At 41.0% G+C, this 12642-nt stretch overlaps 1 protein-coding gene across 4 annotated transcripts in view; it reads right to left on the bottom strand.

The window, feature by feature from the left end:
* Nucleotides 1-9520, bottom strand: part of stac (SH3 and cysteine rich domain) — a 29445-nt gene extending 19925 nt beyond the window's left edge. The window contains exons 1-4 of one of the 4 annotated variants that reach the window (XM_080294130.1): nucleotides 9333-9520; nucleotides 9052-9181; nucleotides 7909-7941; nucleotides 6173-6506 (exon numbers count right to left, since the gene is read on the bottom strand). In XM_080294130.1, the coding sequence (XP_080150256.1) occupies nucleotides 6173-6506; nucleotides 7909-7941; nucleotides 9052-9165 (481 nt within the window). In that variant the 5' untranslated portion in view covers nucleotides 9166-9181; nucleotides 9333-9520. Of the gene's footprint in view, nucleotides 1-6172; nucleotides 6507-7908; nucleotides 7942-9051 lie in introns of all 4 variants that reach the window. The other 3 variants (XM_026152484.2, XM_080294131.1, XM_026152485.2) reach the window with 3 other exon arrangements.
* Between the last annotated feature and the right edge of the window lie 3122 nt (nucleotides 9521-12642).

The following is a 12642-nucleotide window of genomic DNA, read 5'->3' as shown; positions in this document are numbered from 1 at the left end:
ATAAAAGAAAAATAAAAGGAAATGGAGCGAAGGATAGAGAAACGAAAATAAGAAGGACAGGGCGGAGTCTTAAAGGTATAACAGAATGAACCTCACAAAGAAAGATACCAGCAGTAGATATGCATTAAATAGGGAATATTGGTATTTTTAGGAGTTGAGGAGCACGTATGTCTATAAATCCCTACATGCCCCACACACCTTGAGTTCTTTGCCCGACCCTTCCTGCCCTTTTTTCTCTGTTTGCCATCCTCAGAAGTTTGCAGCAGCTAATCTTCAGTGAAGCTTTTCGCAAACGTAGCCCAACTTCCGGCTTATTTCGTTGGTTCATTATAAAAAACAATGTTTTTCTTTCACATTTGAAGGAAGAAGACCTCACTGTCAATCACAGACCATATTCTTGCCCAAGGGCAAAAGAAGTTAGCTATATGACATATTTACCTGTAGGCTCAGAGTTATCATCCCCTACCCTCTATTCCAGTCAGATACAAATGAGAGACGAGTAAGCTGGCCAAAGCCTTGACCTATTTTCCAATAAAAGTGATAAATCAGTCCAAATCAAAGCTGGTAAGCTAATAACTTTAGTGCTTAAGCTAATGGACAGCTATTATGACTGCTGTGCATCAAGCGACATGAGGCAAGATATGAAAAAAAGACTAATTTATCTTCTTATGAAATAAGTGGGGAGTCTGTGGAGTAATAAATCTAACATGGCAAGATAAAATCAATAAACTGGTATGAGACATACAGCACGTACCACGCTAAAAAAACAAACATCACTTACAACCAGCCACTGTATATCCTATGAGAGCTCGTTCATATTAACAAAAGAGTACAATGTTTCCAAGTCCCAGAGCTGCTATTAGTTGGAATCTGGCAGCTATGCAGCTCTGGCTCTTCATTGATTAATCAATAAGCACGTGCCCTGCTTAGGCCCACGCTCTTCATATGTGCGTGTGAAAATGTGGACATGCGAAAGGAAACATCGATCTGCTTCTGTGAGCATCAAAGGGAACAGACACAACATAAGATGATCTGTCTGCTCCAAGTTTCCTCACAGAAGTGTTGTCAGTATGTGTCGTTTCTGTTTACTGTGGACCCGCCACAGTGGCAAGGAAACAATGTCGTGATTTCAATCCAGATCATCCTCAGAAATGCACGTTCAGTTTCACGAGTGGGTCGAGGGGGGTCATCGAGCAGAGGTAATCAGAGGAAACTTGACCCCCCACAAAAAGACTGTTAACATGAGATACTGTGTGCTTAAGAAACTAAGCTCTTTGTGTGTAGTTTACTTAGCCAACAAGGGGGAAAAATCTCTGCCTGCTCTTCATGTGCTGTAATGTAAACTGGCGTCACAGCTATTTGGATCTGGACAGCAGTGACAGGAACTTGAAACTCAGTAATGGGTGGAAAACAGTATCTGTATTTCCCATTTAAAGCTGTTGTGTCGCTTGGCTGAGGTGGAGTTAGTGATGCTGAGACAGAAACTGAGAGAAACGCGATCCCGGCCCTGAACCCTCGCCACAGAACAACAGAACAACAATGACAGACGCGGAGGCAATGAGAAGCAACCTGCGCCGATTTCTAGGTCGCTCTAAATCAGGTCAACTGATTGTGTTGCTTAACGAGCACCTCGAGTTTCATTTCCCTTCAGGTCAACAAACGATCTCCCTGAGAGATATCTCTGAGACATCCGGATTCAAGCTCTCGTCCGTGCACTGGGACAGGGAGCAAATTAAGCGCTTGTCAAGCTGTTGTTGATCGGCTTGTTTGAGCTGACTCATTCCAACATGGGGGAATAATGAGACGCCTCCATGTTAACTAATAAGGGAACAAACCGCTGTGTTTCAGCAGGCACATATAGGAAGGTGACACTGCCATCCTCCTGAGGTAATGGAAGGATAATGATGTTAGTCTGGATGTGTGTACGTGTGTGTATAGGTGCTTTTTCATTGAGGGCTTGAAGGCATTATAGCTGCGGGGAATCTGAGTGACAGTGCTGATCTCTCTGGCATTTGCTCTTTTTTTTTTGTGGATACTCTGCCATTAAAGCTTATTATTCATTTACAGTACAGTAAAGGACAAGACTCCTGCCAGCTTTTCTGTACCGTCTTCATCTCACCTCATAACCTCTCTCCTTCCATTTCCTCCTCTCTCCTCCCGACAGCCCTTCTCTCAGCCATACATTGATCCATTAAGCCGTCGTCCTTACTTCACGCCTCCTGATTTCCCGTGCAAATAACCCTAACTGAGACAATAACCCCTCCACCTCGTCTTCTTCTTAAACTCTGACCACAAGAAGCTTTCTTTACAATTACTTGCAGACTTGCAGTTAGTTTCTTCCACAGCATCGGTCATCAAGCAGCCTTTCAGTGTATCTGTTAGCATTGTTTATTTATTTATTCACATATCTGATTAATGTCAGATAACATTGTTGCTGTTATATCTCAACAGCCACAGTAACTGCTGAGATATAAGAGTCTGGAGCACGTGGAAACCTCTGGGACTGAAAAATTAAGCCAGTACAGAGATGCAGAAAAACCTTTACTCAACTGGCATCTATAGCAAGTTTTCATTCAAAGAATTTTATGCACAGCTAATCTGATTTTATTGTATTAAGTCATGAAGTGATGTGACGTTACAGGCATAGCTGCTTTAGGGTTTTCACCAGCATCCCTTAATAAAAGCATAAAAATAGCATCACAATTAATTATGGAAGACTTTAATTAATAGCTGGTAATGACGCAGCTCCACCCTCTTACCCTCTCATGGACAAGACAAATTGTCACACTTTATGTCCATCTTTTGTATACAGTCTACGGTCCAGGAAATAAATGACCTTCCCGTCAACTGACAGATGCTGAAATTACCGCTTTGAGCCAATGCTCAAACTTCAATACATCAGTTTTTGTTCACATTTAACTGTCTTTAAACTTGTCATGATCCGACTTTCTCCAATGACATTTTCCCCAATGGCTCCCATGCAGTTTAACATTTGGTAATGGTTTTTTGTTAGTGGCGTGCTGGTGCGTGAGACACTTTCAAGGCAGGGCGGACAACGTCAGCTGCTGGATTTAACACTAAAATAGATAAATTAAGAATCAGAGATGTCACAGCACGTACCGTTTGCATCCTGGGTGACAGAAAGAGCTATATGGTGTGTGTGAGATGTGTGCGTGACATGCAGTGTGTCACTGAAATGTAACAAAATACCGGAAAACGCCACAGACACCAGCACGAACAAAACTCTCACATAGTAAGTGCACGAGTACTGTATGTGTATTAGAGGGAGATGTAATAAAGTGTCATTCAACACCACAGCCATGACATATTCTGCACATATCCTGCATATTCTGTTATCGCAGAAAATCAGGAGCAAGAATAGTCATACATTTTTAAGCTTTTTCTTTCTTGCCAGAAAAAGGCGAAAATTACCAGGGAAACGAGCGAACTGTGAAGATGGATGCTTTATGTGCAAATGCCATACATACCATAGAGACTATGTAATAAATGACAGAAAACACAAGCATGGAACAGAATGAGAAGAAGTTTAAAGTGGCAGGAAAGTGTGGTTTGAAAACTGAATACAGCTCTTTTGTTTTTATTGATCCTTGCTGATGCAGAAAATCCCAGCATGAAGAATGAAACTTGGTTATTCTGTGAGTACATCTAATGTTATGCAAATCCAAATTTCAGTACGTGAAAGTAAACGGGCGTCTATCTTACATACAGGTCATTTTGAAAAATGAATTAAAAACTAATATCTTTATTGCTCAAATAGGAATTAATCTCTTTGTTCTACTACCTTACCTTCATCTAGTAGACCTAATGAATGAGTCAGCGAGCACTATACTATAATTAAACCTATTTTTATTCTAAATGACACACCGAAATTGACGCATTGAGGTAATAAAAGACTCCAGTAGGAAGAAGGTGGGTGTTTATTTCTTTTATGTCTGCCTTACGCAATAATAGCATACATGTATTAGACTGATTATTTAATAGTGAAGGTGCATCATAAATACACTAAACACATAGATTTATATGGCATTTTTTTCTGAAATAGGAACAATTCATATTAGATTGATCCTAGTGTCTAAAAGAAAAACAGCACATCCTTGCTATATTTTTACATTTTGAGTGTATGTGATATTTTTTATAACAGCTTATTCATTTATTTTGTTAGAAAGTCAAATATCTGCTTGCAACACTATTTGTGTACCTTTAGAGGTGCAAGACAGGATATCAGTGCATAAAATGTGAACTTTACTTGAAAAATGTTATAAAAACTTGTTGCATGATTATCTAACTCCATAAACCTGGAGACATTCCTCGTGGGTGACCATTAGGATTTAATAATTAATCCAATCAGTTTGAGTCCACCTTTCTCCTCCTCTAGTGTCTCTCCTTCTGTCTCCTGTGTGCTGCTCTTTGACTCTGGGATGTTGAGTCAGAATTTGATAACACCATCGCATATCATTACACACAAACACACAGACACACACAGGGAGGGACAGACAGAGAGCGATAGTGTTCTCATTAAGGTGGGACAACTGAAGACGAGGGCAGCATCTTTTTTTCATGTGTGGACCAGAGGGCAGCGCAGCATCACATCCTCACCACCAACAGACCAGCTGAGTCTCATTCAAAGCCACTGGATGCGCCTCACCGATCACACCAGATAAAACAGACCAGCGTATGTTACAACGTTCATAAATGTGTAGCAGTATGTGAGCTAAAGCTGCGAAAAGTTTTTTTCTGTGGCCTCACATTAGAAAAAGTTTCCCTCTTGTTTGGATTCTATCTTTGGGTGATGATACATTCTGTGTTACTCCAAGAAAAGCCTCTAAATTTCCTTTAATGTGAGCGAAAACCGGGTTAAAATCATAAAATTAATCTGTAGAACTCAACTACTTTCCAATATAAATTCATTTAACTGTGGTAAGAACTTCATAAAACTCATTATCAAGTACTGACTTTAACTTTATTGCAAAATAACACCAAAGTGGATATCCTCTCTGGACTTTCTAGCAAGAGGCTGCCCGTTTACAAGGTATTCATTTTATAAATCAGCCACACCACAACATCTTATCCCAACCACAGTAAAAGCAGTATGCTTACACTGTTCAGCCAAACAGATAATTGTTATGCACTGTGACAGTCCAGAAGCCTTCATCCAAAACTTGTGAGACATAATTTACATGAAGACATTTATAAATGGCATAAATGTGTTTTGTTATATTTAAAAACCTGGGTGTCTGGGAATAATAGTCTGTATATATGGAGTGACGGTTGTGTACCTGATCTGATCACAACTATTTTATAACCAATCAAAGACGTGCACGTGTTTCTTTTTCACTGCAGTGATATGATAAATATCGCCTGGTTTGTAAGAAAACCCTGAATGGACCACTGTTTGACACAGCAGCAGTGTCACCATTTATCCACCTGCCTCATAACCATGAAGTACTTTTTGCGCTTGAACTGCAACTTCTAATTGCGCAAATAGAAGCAGAAACTCTTGCAAGATATTAAACTGATGGCATAACTACAATTATAAACGTAGGTGCTCGTTTACATGTCTACCTTCCCGGTACGAAGTCTGATCTCTCTTATCTGCTACCAAACATGATGCCATGGGGCTAGTTGAGCAAATTGTAATTATCAAACTGCAGACTCCCTGAGATGCAGAGCCTTAGCAGTGATGGTTAAGCCAAAGGAACCAGAACATCTGGCAAGGGGAAAACAGGTAGCTGTGCTGGCGCAGACGTTGCTGGCTATCTGACACCCCAGCAGACAGATGGAGGGACTGGGCTCAGTGTGTGAATCAGAAGGATGGAGATACTTTGGTCACGTGTCAACAGATTAAGTCAGATGCTCAGTGTCAGGTGTGCAATTGTCTTTTTTTTGTTGTTTAGATACTCATGGTGTGTGTTTTAGAGCTTTGCCAACTATTCATACTGGATAATGGAGCATAAATCCACATGTCACGTTGCGTTCAACCCTTCGCACACTTTAATGCATGTTTCTCTGGTGGAAGAACACCTAGTGGAGAGCTCATTATTAAAAGGTTTTTCCTCACGATATGATTGCAGGGCTCATTGGATGATCAGGCATTTGCCTTCTCAGCTGTGTTTGATGTTATGATGAAGGAGAGCAGTGCTTTTACCCCTACCTACAATCATGTGGTTGCAGACGTCGCAGAACGTGGGCTTCTTAAAGATGTGCTCCATGAAGCAGTGTCCTGCTGAGTCTAACTGCATCGGGTTGCGTGGTTGTGAGCGCGACGTGGGAGGAGGAGCGCAGGGAATAGCCGGAGGAACTGGAGGAATGGGGAGGTTGGTGTTGTGCGGCGGGGCCATCCCAATGTTGCAAAGATGGCCCGTGCTGCTGCTCACGTCTGAGAGGAGCTCCGTCTTGTTTTCGCTGCTGTTCCGGAAGAAGTTGTCGGCGCTCTTGCTGCGGACGCTCTTGGTCTTGAAGGACAGGGAGCGTTTGAGTCTTTGCAGCTGAAACAGGAGAGGATGAGTTCAAGAAAAGTGGAGCAAAGAAGAGAAAAAGACAGACTGCTTGAGAGAAAATGAGGAGACAGAAAATCTTTGAGTGACCAAGTCCATTACTGCAGTAACCGTCAGGCAAATCTCATTCACTGATGCCCGATAACATGACTATTACCGTGGTCTCAACTTATCACCTTTCAGTAGAAAACCTTCCAGGTTCCCTACCTGGGAGGGTAATGTGATTTTCTGGTTAGGCCAGTGTATCACATTAACACCATTCCTCACACACTGTGCTGTCATTTCTGGCAGCAGCCCCTATCAATCTCATTATGCTTCTCCTTTACAGTAACGCTATTCATAATGCTCCACGCTGACAAATCATTTAATTTAACCAGTGTGTGTACCCCTGAAACCCACTCAAATCTGGGCTCAGACACATAATAAAGAATTGCTAAGCCACTCTAATGTGATTTTATGGTTCAGCTTCCAGGCTGGTGTGGCTATAAATCCCCGATTGAAAAATAGATTATGTTTTCTGATAGGTCGGGAAAGACTCCTAATGATTCTCTCTCACAGCACCGACTCGTCTTTACATCCGCCTTTTGTAAACACCTCTGAGCATTTATTCGTCCTCTTTGGTGTTTGTTGCAAAGCACGCAGACGCAGTCATACGTGGTGCATTGTTTCTGCGCTTGTCATTTTTGTGAACATGCCTGCACAAATTGCTTAGAGTGCTTATCATTGCGGCTTTGTTATGGTGAAGATCAATCAGTCCTGCAAGTCAATCTGGAAACAATCAATTTTAGACCCTTTCTCTGTCATCATCACCCACGCATGAACGCATACACACAGAAGCATGAACCTACAGAACAAATACATCCTCCTGCAACCTGTTACAGCTGTTTTCCTGCTGATCCATGAAAAGAAAAACAGTAGTAAAAGTAGATGGAAAACCTATTTCTACCGGTAAATGTGTGATGATGTGTGATGATAAAGGCCCTCTTTTTTGCTCTACTGTGGCTTTAATGTATATAAAATAAAGCACAGTGAAGGCATGTGTGCATGCATGGAGGAGCTCATGCTGTATTTCGATGGCGCCAAATCTCTATGAGTTCTCAGCTCTCTGTTAGCAGGGAGGGTTAATGGGGGCTGGGTGGAGCACTGCAACACAATCCGCCAAAGCCATTTATCACATGGGATTATAACTCAAATGACTTCAAATACGATGCAGCTTAAACAAAGAGTGCCCTCTAAAAATATGGGTGAAGATGGACTTAACCTGGTTGGCACTGACTTCGTTAAGAGGAATAAAAGTTGTGGAGTGAACAACTTTTATTCACATGCAATCATGACTCTTCTGACGGACTGATATCAGCAGTATGCGCCAGTTTGCACAAGAGTGGAGGCTCACCTTGCGCTTTTGATGTTCAGGCCTCACAGTATTCTTAAAGGAGGGATAAAAACACAAACACAACTTTACTTAATGGTTGTAAACTTGTTCAGCCTTCTGAGGAATTTATTCTACTTATCATGACTGTAAGAAAATTAAAACACTTTCTTTAAATGCCTTTTTTGCTCTATGACAAATCACCTATGATGCTGGAAGTGAGTCTGGTTGTTTGGCAGAAGCTTGGAAATTGCATAAAGTCAGCCAGGAGTCTGCTGAAATATCCAGCGAAACGTGCCAAAGTACGAGTTCCCATGCTGAAATGTTTCAGCTGAAACTAAGAAAACTGAACAACAACTTGATCATACAAAAACCACAACCTCGCTGTCAGAAGGAGACGGAGCATGAGATTCATCTGCCCAGCAAGGGAGTCGTGGTGGGAAGAGCTGTCACAGCTATCCACTGCCATGATCAGTAGTCCAATATTGTACTGCTAAATGTAGTAGTCTGGGGGTCAACATGTGACCCACATAGATGGTAAAACGCCAGAGGCAGCTGCCAGCTCTATCACACAGCCTCATTTCCAAGTAGAAAGTCCAAGCCATGTGCCTTTTATTTATTTATGAAAATGCACATATTTTTAAGACCATATTGTTTCCCGTTTTTTAATTCAGTTTTAATTTAAATAACCTTTCCATGCTTGATGTAAACCAGTACCCACAAGAGCTGGACTAAGCAGGTTATTCTCTATTATCTCCTCCAAAGAAAAACACCACAGTACACTTCTCATATAAAACCACAGAGAGCATGTGAGCTGCTGCTGTGAGTTTAAACTGATCTCAGCGTTATCTTCTGTTTAACCTCGTTATCTTCGTGGTTTGTCTCCCAGTTGTAAGCTACAGCTCGTATTATTTGTTATGGCTTCCTTAAATCTAATCACATCAGGTTGTTTTAGGATGTTTTATCAGTGTGTTATCGGTCATTTAAAGGAGGAGGAAATGTGCGGTCTTCTTTCTGGGAGCTCATCCCAATTGAGCCCATTTAAATCTCGTATTAAAAGAAGTTTTTTTAGCCTGCTTAATTTCCTTTTCAGAGTTGCACTGGCGTGCAGTGAAAAACATTTTCGTGGTAAAGAAGAAAACAACAACAACAACGGGATAGTCCTACCTTGCTTTCTTGCTGGCTGGCGTTCGCCGTCGGGGATTTGGGTGTTTCATTCTGGTCCCGTTCGTCCTCTTTGCCCCCACTTTCGTCCTGAATTGTGCTGGCCGGCGGAATCATCCTCTCTGTCTGTACTCTGTAAAAAGATACTGCTCAACTGAGTTCGTTTACCCCCCAAGCGGTTTACATCGTTTCTGTTCTTCTAATGGAAATAATAAAAAAGATAAGTCGTTTAGATCCGTTGCTGATATATTGTGAAGAGGGAAGAAACGAGGAGTAAAACGTACTGAAAAGACACAAGGGTGGAAAAAAGTGGTTTGGGAATCAAAAGTTGCAAGTAATTCCAGATCGGCTTCAAAGTGCCCTGTCCGTCTGAAGGAGGCTTTCGTGTTTATCGTGGCGTCGTGCGTAACTGCCAAGACATCTCCAAGTCCACGCTGTGCGCCGTGCGCCTCGCGTTGTCAATACTTTGAGGGCGGAGAGCTGTAAGCGATCAAGGGAGGGTAGGGCTGAGAAGGATGGAGAAGGAGGAGACACAACGAGTCTGTCCAGATGCACTCAAAGGGAAAAAGCTCATTCTCAAATGGATCATTGCTCTTCTTAAAAGAAAAGTCAAGGACCTACGCTCTTTGCACGAGTGCATGCGCGTCTTTCCAAACCAAATGTTATGTATAGCACACTTGTTCAGATTAATGTCAATAAATTGTTCTTCAGATTGGTCCACCTGCTTTATTTATTAATTCAGTTGACAAAGACTGAGAGAATTTTCCAGAAATGCTTTAGACAGCAAAACTTCACTCGAGTAAGGCTTGAACACCAACCTAACGCTAACTAAAGAATTCTCACAATAGATTTTTTTTTTTTTTGACTGTGTGATGATGGCACAAAAATAAGCTGCTCCGAATTAAAATACTACCTGAGATATTTTTTCTGCTGCAAAGGAGAAAAATGCATGATTACAGATATACATGCAGTTCCTTTTTAGAGTTATCAGACTTTCTTTTAGGTCAGAAAAACGTCTTTCACCTCATGAACTTTAGTCAAGGTCAAACACATTTGTGTTTACTTGTTTAGCTATTATAGTGAGGACCAGGTTGAGGTTGTAGACCATTTTGAGTGAGTTGGTCCTCACTTTTTCACACTCTCTTCAAAGGCCTGTTTCAGGGTTACAGGTTTTTCTCGGGTCCAGGTTAGAATTAGGTTTATGCTAACTCTTGTAGTTGTATTGTTGGGATAATGGGCTAGTATTAAATTACGTCACCAAATATCCTCACAAAGATAGACAGCCAAATATAAGCATGTGTGTACTGAAAATAGATAGAAGCTTTGTTTTTACCAGCAAAATACTAAATTATTAAGGTGATGATGTAACAGCCCTTGCTGACTTTAGATGAAACGATTGATAACCCTTTTATGTTTGACTATCAGCTTTTAAACTACATCATGGACCAGTTAGATTAGATTAAAGACATGAAAAAAACCAAACCACTTACAAAACCAAAGAAAAAATGAAGAAATTCATTGTTTCAGGTAAGAAATAGCGCACTTTGTCACATTCAGTTATTGTGTGAACAAAGGAAATAATACTAGTTTGTGAGCTTCAGAAGTACTAGGCATCTGTACCTTCATCTAACACTAAGCAATAACATGAATAAGGATACCCCATTTCCCAAAATGTCAAACCAGTATTAAGCAAGTAAATATCCTTCAAGGTCCATCTGTCGCGGATTACTTTCAGAAAGAATAGCCCCAAGCCGACACTCACACAATCCAGTATATTCACACACTGGTAAGCTACTGATGAGGAAACTGGCAGTGTTATTACTCTTTAGGTTTCGCAGTGAAACATAAAGCGTTTTACTTCACCTCAGATGGGATAGATGTGATACTCACTGTAGTGATACATCATGATGCCTCCCTCCGGGCTCCCTTGTGATGTCCTTGAAGTTATGTTGCAGGATGAAGGAGGCAGGTGCCAGACTGCAGCCTCCTCACTCTGACAGGAATGCAAACACCAACACAGTCCCAAGGAGTGAGACTACATATTGATTTTTGTAATCCAGAGCAGAATGGATTCAATCCCAGAAAAGTCAGTCACATTCCTGAAAGGTTGGTTTACCTCCTAACATCAAGATTAATATCGCGTTTTGTTTGTCAAATCTTTATCACCAAACTGTGGATGTATTATTTTAACAAGCCACGGTGAAACAGATTCTTTCTACATTTTGCGGGATCATCCAAAATGAAGTTCAGTGATTGGGCATGCATTCAGCGCTAAAGAGTGATACATCAGAGAAAACACAGAAAAAGGAAAGTGCAAAGATTGACTGTCATATGTCATGACACAGTACCTATACAGCTGAGGTGAATGACTGAGAGGTTGTGTTTCTGTAGTTTAGATGGTGTGAAGATGGTTTTATTTGTCTAGAGTTTTTCTATATTAGCCCGCAGAAGGTCAGCAGATTTAACCTATTTTCAGAAAGAGCAATCAGTCTTAATAAAGAGTGTGACTTTGTTTTAACACTTAGACTCATCCTGGACTTGTTAATTTGTCAAAGGGTATACTTCTGTATTTTCTCACAGTAGTAAGGGTGGTGTAAAAATGACATCAGCTCATTTGACACCGCAAATGAGCTGATGTCTTGCGCTTTCACACGATAACCCACCACCTGGAGAGAACACAAGACAATCCCCCGGGTTAGTCAGTCCGAGCACGAGTCAATGATACATTCAGTCCATGTGGTGTATGTGTGTGGTTATTGTGACTCATGTCAACAGAAAGAACCAAGTGCTTGACCGATTGTGCCAGGAAGCAAGCGTAGAGAGCCAAGCGTGAAAGCGAGACAGGGAAAGAACATTGTAATTTCCTCTCTCAGCTGCTGGTCCGTCAAGAGTGCAAAGAAGGCGTGAAAAAATGAGAGAAATACTGAGCGATGGAGGACGATAGGCTGGAGGAATAGGGGTTAATTATTCCCAATGAAATGTTTCATTAAGGAGATGCAAAGATCTGAGTTGTGCAGTTTCAGGTCCACAGTTGCTTTTTGGTTTTTAAGTATTTGTCTTTCTTGTTATTAATGCATTAGTCCTGCATATGGGAACCATCAACCACATTCTTGCCACATTCTTGCATCACATTCGCCTAATATGTGAAGGATCCCTTGGGAGGGTTCTATCAGGAAGAGCTTCTGGTGTAAGAATACCGTATGCCAAATCAAATATACAGATCCATGTGTTGACATCTTGTGGATAAGGCATCAGCCAAAAGAACAATAGAAGAGGTATGCCCATCAATGAGCCACCTCTTTCAACTGTTATAACCACAGAGCACATTTTTATTAATTTCTCAAATTTCTATTTACTTTCTCAGGAAAAATGTAATATTTGAAAGACTTGGTTTGATACTTATTTGTGACCGTAACTAAATCCAGAGTAATACGATTTTATTTCTTCACAAAGATAAAAGAGCGCACACTAAATTTTCATGTATTCCTAAATTTTAAACATGTGTTCTTTTTTCATACTAATGCAACAGCTGATGTTGAGGGTAGGAATAAAAAACATATCACACACATGCACCACATACACCATAGAAATGCA

This window comes from Astatotilapia calliptera, chromosome 19, assembly GCF_964374335.1.
Source record: "Astatotilapia calliptera chromosome 19, fAstCal68.1, whole genome shotgun sequence".
Classification (NCBI taxonomy): domain Eukaryota; kingdom Metazoa; phylum Chordata; class Actinopteri; order Cichliformes; family Cichlidae; genus Astatotilapia; species Astatotilapia calliptera.
Note: the sequence above shows the minus strand (reverse complement) of the source record. Positions and strands in the feature narration are given on the sequence as shown.